The sequence below is a fragment of the Tyto alba genome, unplaced genomic scaffold, assembly GCF_018691265.1.
Source record: "Tyto alba isolate M040663 unplaced genomic scaffold, T.alba_DEE_v4.0 Super-Scaffold_2, whole genome shotgun sequence".
Lineage (NCBI taxonomy): Eukaryota > Metazoa > Chordata > Aves > Strigiformes > Tytonidae > Tyto > Tyto alba.
Window position 1 is genome coordinate 453,546 of NW_024881282.1, and position 17,233 is coordinate 470,778.

General features: G+C 45.1%; 1 protein-coding gene across 7 annotated transcripts in view; it reads right to left on the reverse strand.

The window, feature by feature from the left end:
* The window catches only part of LCMT2 (leucine carboxyl methyltransferase 2), a 36,266-nt gene that overhangs the window by 11,962 nt on the left and 7,071 nt on the right, over nucleotides 1-17,233 (reverse strand). For 6 of the 7 annotated variants that reach the window (XR_006165413.1, XR_006165414.1, XR_006165412.1 and 3 more), the window contains exons 8-14: nucleotides 16,005-16,095; nucleotides 12,586-12,843; nucleotides 11,431-11,661; nucleotides 7,817-7,914; nucleotides 4,187-4,374; nucleotides 3,962-4,097; nucleotides 1,202-1,408 (exon numbers count right to left, since the gene is read on the reverse strand). Coding sequence is in view for 2 of the 7 variants with exons in the window: in XM_042793450.1 (XP_042649384.1) it covers nucleotides 1,241-1,408; nucleotides 3,962-4,097; nucleotides 4,187-4,374; nucleotides 7,817-7,914; nucleotides 11,431-11,661; nucleotides 12,586-12,843; nucleotides 16,005-16,095 (1,170 nt within the window). In the remaining 5 variants the exon portion in view is untranslated. Of the gene's footprint in view, nucleotides 1-1,020; nucleotides 1,409-3,961; nucleotides 4,098-4,186; nucleotides 4,375-7,816; nucleotides 7,915-11,430; nucleotides 11,662-12,585; nucleotides 12,844-16,004; nucleotides 16,096-17,233 lie in introns of those variants that run through there. The other variant, XM_042793447.1, reaches the window with a different exon arrangement.

The following is a 17,233-nucleotide window of genomic DNA, read 5'->3' on the forward strand; positions in this document are numbered from 1 at the left end:
GCTGGCAGGACTTGTGACCCCGTGAGGGACTCATGCAGGAGCAGTCTGTTCCTGAAGGACTGCAGCCTGTGGCAGGGACCCACACTGGAGCAGTTTGGGAAGAGCTGCAGCCCGTGAGGACTCATGTTGGAGAAAGTTTGTGGAGGACTGTCTCCTGTGAGAAGGACGCCACGTTGGAGCAGGGGAAGAGTGTGAGGAGTCCTCCTCCTGAGGAAGAAGGAGCAGCAAAACCAATGGGAGATGAACTGACTGCACCCCCCATCCCCTGCCCCTCTGTGCTGCTGCAGGGGAGGAGGTAGAGAAATCAGGAGTAAGGTTCAGCCCAGGAAGAAAGGAAGGGTGGGGTGAGGGTGTTCTAAGATTTGTTTTATTTCTCATTACTCTACTGTGATTTGATTGGCAATAAATTAAGTTACTTTTCCCAAGTTGAGTCTCTTCTGCCTCTGATGGTAATGATCTCCCTGTCCTTATCTCCACCCACAAGCCTTTTGTTACATTCTCTCTCCCCTGTCCAGTTGAGGAAGGGGAGTGATAGAGTGGTTTTGGTGGGCACCTGGCATCCAGCCATGGTCAAGCCACCACAATCATCCTAGTTTGAACATTGTGTTCAAACTTACCACGGCACTTTCCCAGGCATAGAAGAGTTCAGATGTTAGCAATGAGGCCGAGTCATGATTTCACGTAGCACCCTCCCTCACCTCTCTTTTATTGGTATGCCACTACCCTCTCAGGAAACAAGCAAGGGCTACAGCTATCGGGGTCTGAGCTGCAAGATCAGCAACAAGAAGCAGAGAAGCATGAGTTTGTCCTATCTACACTAGACATGACCTTTTGAAACATTCAAGTTTGATCTATGATACACTTCCTTTCACTTAATTATGCTTGACTGAACATTTCCAATGGCTCTTTGACTCAGTCACTTCACTATACCTCCAAGTCAGCATTGTGCAAAGTCACGTCCCTTTTGAACACAGTACTGTTCCTCATTTCATCTCTAAGGACTACTGCTATCACCAGGGCTACTTTTGAGATACTTTATTTACAGCAACATGGAGAGTACAAAAAAACCAGACAGATGAGGGATGCAACTCCTTGTCGTAACTGCCCCTCCTAATCCCACCTTTGCAAATGCATCCTGGATACAAAACCTTTGTGGAAACATTTTGCTGCTCGTGGACCTACAAGTGAATAGATGTCTCACCACAGTGCAGCGGCATCGTTCAGTCCTGTTTGGTCCCAGTCAGTGGCTGGACAGGATGTTGCTGAGGTTCAACAAGACAGGCTCTGGATTCAGGTGTGTCCCAAAGGAGAAGCAGTTCCCACCACCTCCAATAAGCAACAACTCCTTCTCATTTGGCAGAAAGACGCTACTATGATTATGTAGCATTAATGGCCACTCCAGATGCTCCTAAAAAAGGAAAGGAGATTTTGAACATATGGGACTTCAACATGTGTACCTCATACAATGCTGTAGAGATATTTCATATGGTACCTTCATTAGAAAGTTAAGAACAGCCACACTGTGTCCCATCTAGGGCCATTTAGTCCACTGTACCACCCACAAATGTGGGCAAAAATAGATAGCTAGAGAACACAGGAACAAGGGAACTCCTCTAGTATATTCCACCCACCCAAGAACTTGCAGTTCAGTGATTTTTAATGAGCGAGAATGTCTCTGTACTCCCCGAACCTTAATGTTTTTCCTTCCAAGAACACAGCCATTCAATTTTGAATCCACGTAAGCCTCTGGCATTCACAGCTTACCTATGTTTCATATGAAGCGCTCCTGAAGCATATTGTCTACCAGCTTCTTTTGATGTCTCTTAGTTCACAGAATGGTTTGGGTTTGTAGAGAACTTAAAGATCATTTAGTTACAATCCCCCTGCCACGGGCAGGGACACATTCCACTAGACTAGGTTGTCCAAAGCCCTATCCAACCTCAACTTGAACATTTCCAGGGAGCAGGTAGCCACAGCTTCTCTGGCCACCCTGGGCCAGTGTCTCACCACCTTCACAGTAAAGAATTTCTTCTTTATATTTATGATAAATCTACCCTCTCTCCGTTTAAAACTGTTATCCCTAATCCTGTCACCACATTCCCTGACAGAGTCCCTCCCCACCTTTCCTGTGCCTCCTTTAAGCCCTGGGAGGCCGCTCGAAGGGCCCCCCGGAGCCTTCTCTTCTCCAGGCTGAACCCCCACAACTCTCTCAGCCCGGCCTCCCAGGGGAGCTGCTCCAGCCCCCCCAGCATCTCCGTGGCCTCCTCTGGCCCCGCTCGAGCAGCTCCGTGTCCTTCTGCTGTTGGGGGCCCCCGAGCTGGCCCCAGCACTGCAGGGGGGTCTCCCCAGAGCGGAGCAGAGGGGGAGAATCCCCTCCCTGGCCCTGCTGCCCCCCCTGCTCTGGCTGCAGCCCAGGGCACGGGTGGGTTCTGGGCTGTGAGCGCATGGTGCTGGCTCATAGCCAGTTTTCCATCCACCAATACCCCCAAGCTCTTCTTCACAGGGCTGCTCTCAGCCCACTCATCGCCCAGCCTGTATTTGTGCATGGGATTGCCTCGAACCATGCATATAGGACCTTGCACTTGGCCTTGTTGAACTTCATGAGGTTTGCGTGGGCCCACTTCTCCAGCCTGTCTAGGTCCCTCTGGATGACATGCCTTCCCTCCAGTGTGTCACCGCACCACACAGCTTGGTGTCGTTGTCAAACTTGCTGAGGGTGCACTCAATCCCACTGTCCATGTTGCCAACAAAGATGTGAAACAGTTCTGGTTTGAATACTGACCCCTGAGGAACACCGCTCATCACCGCTCTCCACTTGTACGTCGAGCTGCTAACTGCAACAGTTTGAATGCGACCATCCAACCAATTCCTTATCCACTGAGTGGTCCATCCATCAAATCCATGTCTCTCCAATTTAGAGACAAGGATGTCACGTGGGATAACGTCAAATGCTTTGCACAAGTCCAGGTAGATGATGTCAGTTGCTCTTCCATTGTCCACCAATGCTGTAACCTCGTCGTAGAAGGCCACCAAATTCATCAGGGACGATTTGCCCTTAGTGAAGCCGTGTTGGCTGTCACCAGTCGCCTCCTTATTCCCAATGAGCCCTAGCGTAGTTTCCAGGAGGATCAGCTCTATGATATTGCCATACATAGAGGTGAGACTGACTGGTCTGTAGTTCCCTGGGTCTTCTTTTTTTCCATTTTTAAAAATGGAGGTTACGTTTCCCCTTTTCCAGTCAGCAGAAACTTCACCAGATTGCCATGACTTCTCATATATGATGGGTAGTGGCTTGGCCACTTCATCCACCAGTTCCCTCAGGACCTGCAGATGCATCTCATCAGGTCCCATGGACCCGTGCATGTTCAGACTCCTTAGACAGTCTCGAACCTGATCTTCTCAGTTCCTTGCCCCGTCAGGTTTTTAATATCTCCAATGGTGGAGATATCACAGCCTCTCTGAGCAACCTGTTCAGTGTTCAATCACCCTTACACTAACAAGTTTTCTGATGTTTAAGTGGAGTTTCCACTATTTCCATGCTGTTTTCTTCTTGTACTTCAGGCAGCAGCAATTTCCACCATGAAGTTTTTAATGAAATTACACCACAGACCTTCATAGGGAATAACCAAGGCTCTGGTTTGATTTGTTCTCTTCTTCCATAAACATTCTGAAATCACTATGCTTGTGCCCATCTTAGTTCTGCTCCCCTTGTCTGGAATAAACCAGCTCCATGTTCTCCAGTCTTCTGCACACTCAGACCCTCCCTCCCTTAATACTATTATGTTCTCTGGGCCGGTAAAAACATTTCAAAACTATATTCTACCTCAAGCAGAGAATGCTTATTCCACTCACAAATTTTCCCTACTTTGCATTCCCTGCTCTGTTTCAGGGAATAACCCGAAAGCTACCACGTTTCTTCACACAACACTGTTTACTCTGAAAGAAAAAATTCAGTACTTACCACATTAATCGTATAGTCCAAGCAGAGACCAGTCATTAAGTCAATGACAGTGATACCTGGCACAGAGGATGGGTGAAACCACACTCCACCAACAAGCAGAAGTTTTCCATCGTGTACGTGTGCAGTATGTGAATACCTGTGAGTTCAAAATGGGATTGAATTCTATTAGTAAGAGACATAGGTAGAGACAGCCTGAAGATTCACTGCTGAATGCCTTCTACTTACCTTGGTATGAGAGGAGGGTGTGTCTCTACTGTCTGCCACTGAAACCCATGTTCAAGCTCCCTCAGGAAGAAAACTGAACCTAAGGGTTGCTCAGCAGCTCCCAGACCTCCTGCAATTAGCACTCCTCCTTTCCAGCTACAGGCACTGTGAGAGTGACGGCCTTCTGGTACTGGACCCTCAACGGGAATCTAGAAAAACAGAAGTCCAAGGCTGAAGTTTGCCAAGCTAAGTGTCTTCTTCATGTCCAGGCTCTTAAATGGTCTCTTCCTGTTGTACATCCTGTGTGCTGTAACATTCTTTTCTGCCATAGGATAGGAACAGTTGCTGGAGGGGAACAAAGTGAGCATGATAGGGAACAATTTAAAAAAAAAAAAAAACAACAACCTACACATGTTCCTCTAGGGATGGCTAAGTAGAAGTGTTTCCATTTACACTATCTCCAGTATTTCTGTGGTCCTCGGTATATTTAATAGCGTTCAGTCTTTACAGGGTTTTATTTCTGCATGTTTGTTAGAGGTAACTTTATCTACATCCTTGCATTGCTGATTTCTGTTCGAGACATGCATCTGAGAACCACAAATTTACAAACACATGGACCAATGCAGCGACCAGCAAAGCAGGTGATCAGTGGCTCAAACCACAGAGCAGGATAAAATGCTGAACTGCAGTACTAATATGCAGGAGAATACTTCTCCCTCCAGTGGCAAACAACATCCCTGTAGTCCTCCTGTGTCACCTGTCCTTGCTTCCAATGTCCATACACTTTCCTTTTCCGCCTAAGTTCTAGCAGATCCCTGCTCAGCCAAGCTGGCCTTCTGCCCTGCTTGCTTGACTTCTGACACTTTGGAACTGCCTGCTCCTGTGCTCTTAAAAAGTGACCAGCACTCATGGACCTCAATGCATTCAAGAGCAGATTCCCAGAGGACCTTACTAACTAGTTCTTTCAGCAGCCCAAAGTCCCCATATCCAGGGTCCAAATTCTGCTAGCAGTTTCTTGAATTTCTGAAACTCAACTACTTCACGATCACTATGACCAAGACGGCCACCAATCAGCATTTTGCCCATGAGTCCTTCACTGTTTACAAACAGCAAATTTAGGAGGGTACCTTTCCTAGCTGGCTTCGTTAGTACCCGCACCAAAAGTTATCTTCAACGTGCTTCAGGAATTTCCTGGATCTGTTTGTGTCTGCTGTATGATGTTTCCAGTCGATGTCTGGGAAGTTAAAATCACCCATAAGGACAAGGGCAGCTGATCTAGAGATATCTCTTAATTTCTTATAGAATAATTAATCGGTGTCATCATCCTTGCTGGGTGGTTGACAGTAGACTCCCATGACAACACCAGCTTTCACCTTAATCCTTACCCAGAGGCTTTCAACCATGTCATTGCCAACTGCAAGTGCCATAAAACCCAACCCCTCCCTTAAATACAGCACTACAACCCAGCCTTGCCTGCCCTGCCTATCTCTGTTGAAGAGCCTATAACTGTCCATCACAGCACACCAGTCACAGGACTCATTGCACCAGGTTTCTCTTATGCCAATGATGTCGCAGCTCTGAGACTGAGCCAAAGCTTCTAGCTCCCCTTGTTTATTCTTCACGTTGTGCACATTAGTACAGAGGCACTTCAAATATGCTTGGGTACTCAGCATACCGTGGAGCAGACTGAAGGACCTCGCTAGCACACTGCCCCTCAAACATCAGCGTGCCATCCTGTGGCTAATCACTAGTGAGCCTGGTTTTATTCCTTTCCCCCTTCAAATCTAGTTTAAAGCTCTTTCAATGAGCCTTGATAACTCTTGTGCAAACAGCCTTTTCCCCGCTTTGAGAAAGGTGCACCCCAACTGCCACCTGCGATCAAAAACCCCAACATTCTGCCAGTGACACCAGTCAGATCCAGGTATTGATCAGCTGGGCCTTCCTGTTTATTCCAACATGATTCCCTGCAACTGGAAGGATACAGGAAAACACTACTTGTGCTCCTGAACCCTTAACCAGTCATCCCAAGGCCCTGAAGTCTCTTTTGATTGTCCTTGGACTTTTAATTGCAATTTCATTGCTGCCTACACGAAAAATCAATGATGGATGGTAATCCAAGGGCCACACCAGTGTAGGAAGTTTTCTTGTAACATCTTTGAGCTAGGCACCATGGAGGCAGCAGACTTCCCTAAGAAGTGGGTCCAGTCAGCATATTGGGCCTTATGTTCCTCTCAGAGGAGACTCTCTTATGACAATAACCCATCCTTTTTCCATAATGGAAGTGGTTTTGATGCAGGGCATAGGCCAACTTAACCTCGGCGACATCTCCAACCTAGATGGACCACCATACTCATCATTGTTTGGTTCCACTTCCAGAGCCTCATGCCTATGGTACCAGGGCACCTGGGAAGGTGAGGCAGTCACAGAGGAGACACGCCTGCTGCACTGGGCAGGAACTTGTCGCCGTTCTCGTATATCCCTTAAATCATCACATTCTGCTGGGAGGAGAGAGGACAGGGAATCCTCTGTATCATGTGTCCTGTCTGCCTGACAGGTCTGTCCCAGGAAAGACAGGGTGCAGTTCCAGTAGGCAATCTCTTCAGACTCCCTGATACTCCTCAACCTACTCACCTCCTCCTGGAGCTCTGCTGAGGAGTTCCTCTACCTGGGCGCGCCTCCCACGGGCGTGCTCACTGCTGCCATCCGGTACTGGTGGGAGTAGGGCACACCTTGCAGCCTGACCTCTGCATAGCAGCGTGTTCCCATCGGAGCTCTGCCTGGGAAGCTGCATCAGCTGCAGACATAGCCCTCTGCCTGGTACAGGCTCGCTTCCCCTTCGAGCCAGCAAAGTTACAGCGCCCTTCCGCGCAAACTGCTGCACGGACTGCGGCGGCACGCCCCGGGTGCCTGTCCTGCTCCTGGCCACAGTGGTCCCTAGGGGCTTCTTTTATAGATGCGGGGGAGGGGGGCTTGGCTGCGCTTGCTCCTGGCCTCATCTCTGCAGTCCCAACTCTGGGAGGTTCCCCCAGTTCAGGAAATTCCCTGCACACTCTGCCAGAGCGTCTGCTGCGGATTGTGCCAGCACCGTGGCTGGCTCACCTCAGTGATTGAGAACACTCACAGCAAACTCTTACCTACATGTATAAGTCCCTAATGGCAGAGATAAAAAGACAGAATGTCCTCAGTACTACCCAGCGACAGGGCAAGAGGCTATGGGCACAAACTGAAATACAAAAAAATCCACTCAAACAGAAAAAGCCCTCACATTTTACTACGAAGGTAGTCAAGCACTGGAATAGGTTGCCCAAAGAGGCTGTGGAGTCTCCATCTTTGGAGATAATCAAAACCCAACTGGACAATATCCTGAGCAACCTGTTCTAGTTAGACCTGCTTTAAGTAAGGGTGCTGGACTAGATGATCTCCAGATGTCCCTTTCAACCTCAATTATTCTGTGAAGACCGTATTCCTCTAAACAGCAAGGTGTTTAGAAGTTAGCTCTAATTCTAATCACCATGGAGTGTGACAGTACTGCCAATGCCATCTACTTCAATATGGTAATACCACTGTGATTTAGTTGGGCTTCCAATACAGCAGCATGCACCTATGAAATGAAAGCAATTTCTACTCCCCAGGGTCTCTCCAAGTTCTTACCACAGTGCAGGAAAGTTCTTGAGTGTGCAGGAAATACCAATCCCCCAGCACAGGTTCCATAACAGAGCGACCACCATACAGAAACAAGTACTTCTCACCTATGGAAAAGACAACCAGGTGAAAAGATAAGTTAGAATTTGGTATGTCACAAATGCAAAAAATTCTGTTTGCATAGAAGGGAAGCTGAACAAATACAGAAATTAATGCAGTCAGGCAGAAGTTTTATATAATATTTATGTTAAGACATGCTGCAACCTGACAAACATTTCCAGACTTTAGCAATAAGTACAAGAAATTGTTTTGTAGATATAGGAATTACTTGTATCTAAATCTTTTATAAAACGCATTGAAGACTAAATATTTTTACTAAGAAGCTGTATTCTTCACATTTACAGTCACTCAGAAGATCCCCATCATCTACTTATACTATGTAGTTTCTGAATGGTTAGGGTCTGAATGGAAATCACACACTAGTCTCAAAATCAAAAGGAGAAAACATGTTTTTTACTATACCTAAATGGACTTACGGAATAAAAATTTAGGCAATGAAAAGATTATACCTGTAGAACTAATAAAACTAGAAAACACTAGGTACATAAATTATAGCAACACAATGGCATCTACTTATCCCAAGAAAACAGATAAATCCTCATTAGACAAGACTGTGTATTTGTTCATACAAAAGGGAGATAATGACAATTTAAGTGTGTAGGAGTTAATCTGGAGAAGCCTCAAAAAGGAGGTACAAAAGTTGCAAAAGTACTTTGGGTAAATATCAAGGATGTGCATTAACTGGACTATGCCCTGTCAGCTCACTTCTTCATAATGGACTGTGCAAATAACACAAACGTTGGTCACATACTTCAGCTACAAAGCAAAAATCAAGGCAAAAATAAGAGGATACAACAGTCTGACAAAGACAAAAGCCAATTTATTATTTATGAAATTTTATTTACCCATTTAGCATTTGCTTCGATATAAAATTTTGAATTTGGAAGGCTGAACTCTAAGCTACATTATGATGTTAATTAAATATTGCTTCACAAATTCAAACTATGCTCTAGACTAGACTAAGAACTGCCTGACAATTCCCCTGATGTTCCCCTTCAATAGCTCCCTGCCAGCTACTGGAGAAAGAAACAGCTTAAGAACGGACAGCTTTCATCTCCTGAATTCCATTAAGGCCCACCACTGATTTGCTAACAACTGAAGTTTTTGCCCCTTATAGTCAATATCTTTTACTAGACAAACCTTCAGCATACCATTGCAGGGCTTGATTCTAGACCTACTCAGAACTACTGAATATTTGTCAATTGCTACTAGAAGGGTAACATTTCTTCTGAGGCACTTCTCCTGGCTAAAGAGCCAAGGGTCCTGCTCCATAAATGCTCCAGAATTAAAATATTGTCCTTCAGAGAGGAAGTTATGAAACCTCTTTCTGACGTGATCAAGGATGAACAACTTCAGCCATAAATGATCACAAAGAATCAGTCTTCCAGAACAGATTGTGTCCCTAGGTTTCAATTCTACCTACCACTGGGGATTATGTGGTATACAAAATAGGAAATTACTGTATTTCAAGTGTCAAGAAGAGATCTCAAAGCCTCTTTTAATTTATTTTCTACTGGCGGGCTTGAGAACTGGGCCAATATGAACCTCATGAAATTCAACAATGGCAAGTGCAAGATCCTGCACCTGGGTTGGAGCAATCCCCAGTATCAATACAGACTGGAGGATGAATGGATTGAGAGCAGCCCTGCAGAGAAGGTCTTGGGGGTATTGGTAGATGAAAAATTAGATATGAATTGGCAATGTGCACTTGCAGCCCAGAAAGCCAATCATATCCCAGGCTGCATAAAAAGAAGTGTAGCCACCAGGTTGAGGGAGGTGAGACCCCACCAGGGCCTGTAGTGATAGGACAAGGGGCAATGTTTTTAATCTAAAAGAGGTTAGATTTAGATGAGATGTAAGGAAGAAATTCTTTACTATAAAGGTGGTGAGACACTGGAGTAGGTTTCCCAGAGAAGTTGTGGCTGCCCCGTCCCTGGAAGTGTTCAGAAGGTGTCCCTGCCCATGGCAGGGTGGGGTTGGAACTAGATCATTAAAGGTCCCTTCTAACCCAAACCATTCTATGATTGACATAATGGCAAAACAGTATTCACCATTCTGGTTTTTGTTCCTTCGCCAGTAATTCTTAACACTAAGAATTCTTAAGATTTGCTTTTCTTTTCTTTTAAGCATCCGTTTATCATTACAAAGCCTCACTCACTAGCAATCATAAGTTATGTGCTAAACAGCTCACCTGCACACCCACAGAGGAAGATAGAGGCAAAACAAGGTGGGGGAACTCAAGTAATATCCTGCCTCAGCTACTTCCAGACCCATCCCAGGAGAGCAGTCAAGCCACAAAAGGATCATTTCCTCATGCACAAGAGGAGCACAGGGAGGTGTGCAAGCAAGAGAACCCCAATTACATGCTTACAGAATCAGACAATCTGTCCTGGCTCTTCCTAGGGCTGTCCCAGGAGAACTGCAAGCCCCGTTGTTCAGCTGTGAAACCCATCAAAATAAGTGAACAGGAGCAACTCTGGAGCACCTTTGAGGGGGTACTGCCTAAGGGTATGGGACGTGTTATAAGATGCAGGGGAAGGGCATATGGGGGTTTGCATAAGGCTTACTATGGGGTGCTCAGGAGAGGAACCAGAGGCAGGAAAGGCATGGATTTAGGTGATCTGGAGAAGTACAAATGCAGAAAGACAGAGGGATTGAAGGATAAAAAGGGCTAGTCACATGTAAACAGGTTGCTGGTCAGTATGCCTGTCTGGCCACATCCTGCACCTCAAACAGGAACAGCTGAAAAAGGAGTCTTTTAATTTGTGGACAGGTGTGTTTGCAAGAGGGGAGCCAACCAAACTGCAGTTGCAAGTATATATCGTAGCACTTTCAAAAGCGCATTATGAAATTTTCTTGGCACTATACAATCACATATTTTTTGATTCCTGCTCTGCATCTAGAAAACTAACAAGATTGCAGCTCATCTATAATAAAAGTCATTATCACAAGGTATCTGTTACAAAGGTTCTGTAACAAATCAACCATGTATTAATGGCACAGGTAATTGAAATCCTGCTCAACTGTTGGATCAATCAATTCAGTTGCTCAGTTCAGGAAACTCAGCTGAGACTGCTCAGTCTTTCCCTTTTGTCAGATTTAGTAAAGCCTCTCACAAATACTTTTGACAAACAAAAAAGGCACACCAAGAACTGGGTAAATACAATAAGAAAAATACATTTAAATTAAGTTCAAGCCTTAAGTATTTAAGCCTGGGAAAAAAAATCGCCACTGGAAAAAAATCTTTATGGAATGTAATTGGATTCTCTAAAGTGGTAATGAATCTATCACAATCATATTCTTTCCACGATGTTCAGCAAAAAGCTATTGTTTCAGACAAAGGAATACAATGCAACAACAATACTAGTATAGCCTGTACTACATAAAAAGTAAGGCTATATCATGACAATCTGATTTTAGCCCTTACTGTCTGCCCCATATATTCTGGAATTTGTACACCTCTGCATACCTACAGCCATTTCCACAGTTTGCAGGCTTTTTACCTTTGAATATTACTTCAGTTGTACTGTGTCTCCAACGCAAAGCAGCTGGTTCCGCAGCAGGCTGCACATTTACAAGCTCCACTGTTATGTCATCTGGGTCCAAGGCATTACAGGTTTCAGGGAACTTTAGCCACAACATTCCCAAGCCTGCACTTGATGGGGATGTTCGTCCTCCTACCACCAGGGCCAGACTGTTTGAGAGACATGACACAGTATGGTACAACCGCTCATCTGTAGAGATACAAAGCATCACAGTTAACACTGATCTTTCTCCCATGAAATTCATAGAATCATAGAATCATTTACGTTGGAAAAGACCCTTAAGATCATCAAGTCCAGCCATTAACCTATCATTGCCAAGCCCACCACTAAACCATGTCCCTGAGTACCACATCTGCATGTCTTTTAAATACCTCCAGGGATGGTGACTCAGCCTCTTCCCTGGGGAGCCTGTTCCAGTGCTGAGTGACCCTTTCGGTGAAGAAATTTTTCCTAATTTCCAATCTCAACCTCCCCTGGTGCAACTTGAGGCCATTTCCACTCATCCTGTCCCTTGCTACTTGGGAGAAGAGACCAACACCCACTTCGCCATAACCTCCTTTCAGGCAGTTATAGAGAGCAGTGTGGTCTCCCCTCAGCCTCCTTTTCTCCAGTCTAAACAAACCCAGTTCTCTCAGGCACTCCTCACGAGACATGTGCTTTAAACCCTTTATAAGCTTGGTTGCCCTTCCTTGGATACGCTCCTGCACCTCAATGTCTTTCTTGCAGTGAGGGGCCCAAAACTGAGCCTGGTATTTGAGGTGTGGCCTCCCCAGCACCGAGTACAGGGGGACAATCCCTTCCCTAGTCCTGCTGGCCACACTCTTGCTGACACAAGCCAGGATGCTGTTGGCCTCCTTGGCCACCTGGGCACACTGCTGGCTCATATTCAGGCAGCTGTCGACCAACACCCCCAGCTCCTTTTCTGCTGGGCAGCTTTCCTTCGCATGGGGTTGTTGCTACTCACATGCAAGACCCAGCACTAAGCATTTAGAACCTTCAGATCTCTTTAACTGCCAGCGTAATTGCACTGTGACATCACTTTTCCATTACACATTATTTCATTATTAGCACCAAAATGTCTTCTTTACACTTGCCATCAGTATGGAAACTCACCCCATCTTTTATCAGGATTTTCCTTTTTCACAAAGCCAGCTTTCCAGTAGCCCATGTGCTTAATTAGCACATGAAAATTTCTCATACGGCAGTGCTGTCCGTCCTCCTCCCCAAAGCCTCCAGTGGTGAGAATCACATTAGGCTTTATAAGAACAGAGCAGTGACCATAACGTCTCAGGCCAGGAATTTCAGAGTGCATTGCACACACTGCTGCAGTGACACTCCCAGCCATTCTGACAGGACCATCACGATGAGGAACTGTAGGCCAAAGAGAATCAAAGAACTTATGTATAAACAAGAACCAATGACTACATTTTAAACGAGAGATTAAGCAAGTCTGTTCAGCTTTTCAAGACGAAAAAAATTGTGAAGCAAGCTGACAGAGCACATAGACAATCTGACATGTCCTAGAAATCAAGCTGTAATGGTTTAAAAACTATTACCGTGCCAACTCTCAAATTCTGCTTACTGCTCCCTCAGATCCTCACACAGTTCTGAGACAGCTTGAATGGGGTGGAGGTAAGACTGGTCTGCTGTGTTTTTGGTAGTGGGGGAGAGGACTACAGCAGTGGCCCCTGTAAGGAGCTTCTTGGAAGCTTCCCTGGCTCCACGTCAGACCCATCTCTGGCCAGGGCCAAGCCAACTAGTGACAGTGCCTCTGTGAGAATGTATTTAAGAAGGCGAACCTGAGAGGGAGTTGGGACTTGTGAAGAAGAGTTACGAGAAAGCCTAACACCCAGGTCAGTGGAATGAAGGAAAAGGAGGGTGGGGAGGTGTGCTGGAGCAGAATCCCCTGTATCCTGTGGTGACATGGCAGGGCTGCCCACCCTGCCACCCATGGAGGTCAACGGTGGAGTAGAGGCCAACCTGCAGCCTGTGGAGGAGCCCACACCAGGACAGGCAGCTGCACTTAAAGGAGGCTGGGACTCTGAGGGGAGAAGCAGCCCCCACTGTTGTAGTTCGGCGCTGGGAGAACTGCAACACGTGGGGGGACCCACGCTGGAGCAGCATGGGAACGGCTGCGGCCCGTGGGGAGGACTCATGCCAGAGATGGTTCATCAAGGACTGTCTCCAGTGAGAGGGGAGCCACTTGGAACAGGGGAGGAACATGCAGCATTCACCCCACTCCCAAGGAGGAAGAAGCGTCGAGCTGACTGTAACCCCCATCCCCTGCCTCTGCACTGCTGGGGGAGGAGGAGGTAGAGAGATCTGGCACAGAGCCTGGGAAGAAGGGAGGGGTGGGGGGAAGGTGTTTTTAAGATGTGGTGGTGCTTCTCACTGTTCTACCTTATCTGTTAAGTGTTGTTTCTGTTAGTGTTTGAATTAAAGTGATGTTCTTTTTCTTCCCCCAATGAATCTGCCTTTTGTCCGTAACTATAACGAGTCTCCCCTCCCTGTCCTTATCTTGATTCCGGAGCCTTTTGCTTTATTTTCTCCTTCCCATTCCTGAGGGGGAAGGGATGAGTGAACTGCATCACGGTGCTCAGTTGCCCTCTGGGCTCAAACCAGGACAACTAGCTAAGAGACTGTGGTGTCCTAAACTGCTGTAGCAAGATAGAAATCACTGCAATACCTTCAAAAGGAGTACCCTTCCTATGAAGACGATATTTAGCTACTTAAATAGCAAAGAACAGCAGAAAAAGGACAAACTCCTGGAAGCTAGATTTCAAAGTTTCTTGCTAGATTTTGATCCTACCTTCACAAACACACTGAAATTAAGTTCTAAAGCATGGTGAATAATCCGTAAATTCCAATGGTCCTATTATAAGATAATACTTTCAGTTATCTAAATATCTTCTATGTACTATATCCTTTAGTATGAAACAAGCTTTTAACACAGGACTCTAGCTCACCTACACATTGTACAAATCGTTTTCTTTGAATCAGTTTTGGATTTGCGCCTTCTTTGTTTCAAACAAGTGCCTGTGCTATAAGAGATGATGAGGTGGAGGTTTTTGTTTGCCATACCCAGAAAATTTGCCTGTCCTGCACGTTGTTTAGTACTAGACCCTACTTTCTGTTGTCTGATGAAGTCAAAAATTTCGTCTCCTTGGGCTTAAATGTCTTTCTGCAGATGGATCTTCTTAAGAATGAGGGTTTATCTCATTGCAGAAAATACACTTACCATGCTCTCTTTGGAATATTTAGTACTCGCAGTCTCTTGAACAGGACCCAAATCTACTTGAGAGGATAGCTGTGGGCACATACTGGTATTTGAGACATATCTTTTGCCATTCCCAGTAAAAAATATCTAAGCATGAATAATTTACCAGACTTCAAAGGCTCTTCCTATCAGTTTTGAATACAACAGAGACAGCTGCAGAAAGACCCTATTGCTGTCTCTGATGAAGTGTCTTCACTGCATTAATGTCGGTAAAGCATGTCAGATTTTTTTTTTTTTTTAACTTAAGGATAGATCCTACGCATTTAGGAGCCCTTAAGGTTTTAACGTAAGGACCAGTAACAAGCACACAGTATATTTAACCACACCCACATTCATTTAGCTGCAATTTCACTACATGTTTTCAAATCTAATCAAGACACAACACAATGGATTCAGTGGCCTTGTTCACTTAAGGAAATGCCATCCTGCCTTATCCTTTTCCAACTGCTTTTCCTGCTCCCTAGAACACAGATTTCAACTTTCAGTTGCAAACAGAACTACTTGTGGTGCTATACTGTGAACAAGACTAGTAATGTGAAACAGGTTAAAAATAACCTTCTGCTTTCCACCCTGAAATAGGAAGCAAGCAGCCAAAAGCAGGAATTGTTTGGACTGCTACTGCAGCCAAGTCCTTTTTATCATGGAAACATAGTCTTGGTCTTGGCTTTTCCCCAGCTGTACCACTTTTCTCCCATCTAGAAAATCCAACATGCAGATTTAAAAGCATTTCAGAAACAGAAGTGCTACATGTACAATTTCACCCACAGGGGATAACAAAACAAAGCACAAACTTTGTAATATGCTGCTGAGCGCTCTGCTGGACTTTGATAGTGCAGTAAGTAAAACATAACAACCTTTCGGAAGCTGGAAGCATAGAATGGCTCAGAGAGCCATGTATGGAGGCAAGAGGGAATAAATCGAAAAGGGACAGTCGGTGGGATCCCAAAAATAGCAGGAGCAGCAGGGTAGACTGGCATTGCAGCCATGCACTGGAGGGCCCCATGTATAAACAGAAGGAAGAGCTGTTCAGACTGGAAGGTTCAATAAACTGAAAGAATGAAACTGATCAGAACCACCAGAGTCAGGAGGTGGCCCTGGCCTCACTATGGACAGCAGAGCCATTGTTAGAAGGATCGAGAAAGCTACTCAGATGGCAGCATCCTATCTGTTCCTTCTAGGGTTTTATTGTCTCCTAAAAATCTCTCAGAGAAGCCTGCATAAGATAAGAACTCTACGAAAACTAGTCAGTATGTACCTGTCATATTGGATAACAATGGAGTCCAGGAAGGTTCCATCCCCTTTGATGCAGTCAACACAAAGTAATGAGAACATTTCAGATGCCATTCCTGTAGCAAGCCCAAAGAAAAACAAAACAAAACAAAACCAAACAATACCCCTCAAAATCTTAAAGCAAGCAGTAGTAAGGATCTTAGAATGGACAGGGTGATCAAAGGCCAGCCTAGCCTAGCACTGTTTCCAACAGTGGCCAAAATCAGAAAACTAAAGTTGAATCTGAGAACGAGCAAGGGTGTAAATACCTTCTTCACCCCGGCCTTCAAAAATTTACAGCTCATGGGTTTTCTAAGCAAGAAGCTGTGTCTTTGTACTGAACAATCCTTGATGGATTTCTCATCTATGAACACATCCAGCTGCTTTTTGTCGTTTCATACCTCAGTAATACGTTGCATGAGGAACCCTTTCTCTGGAACCAGCTCCCCTTCATGTTTCCCAGTTCTGATCACAGAAAAGGGTGAGGGCTGTATACCAGTGGGATTAAGGTTTCTTAAAGGTCATGGAATGTAAGTGATCCCAAAGAAATCACAAGCATTCAAAGGTGCAACATGGTCTCTGCTGGCTGATAATACATAAATACATTTTCCAGTATGGCCTTGGGATTACTCAGAGGCAGAAGCACAAACAAGAGGACTGTACAAGAAGTCAGTAGCAATACCAGAGTCCACCCTGGCTTTTATGGACATTAGTAAGTTGAGTATGTTCATCCCCATAGAGTGGGATATATTCAGCCAACTATGTGACTAGAAGGCATAAACATGAATTTAAAAGGCTCAAGAAACCACAATATTAGCATCATTGCTCCAACTTCTACCAGAAGTGAAAAATATCTTTTGAAAAGTGATATCCAAAAACTAATATAAATACTGAAAATGGAAGAATCCTCTATTTGTTCCTAGGCAAATTATTCTAAAAATTAGTTGCCCTCAGCACTGTCTATTTTACATTTCTTACCTAATTTATCAGGTTTGCTTCCAACAAGACCTGGATCTTGCTTGGATCTCAAAGGCTAATTGTAGAACTCTCATCACACACCTTACTCCTATGCACATTTTTCAGCTTGGACTTGCGTACATGTTAACCTCCTCTATAAGGAAAATGATAAACCTTTACTTTCTCACTGTATGAGCAATTGCCTTGTTCTGCAATAATTCCTGTAGACATTTCTACACCACTTTGCAAATCTGCCAG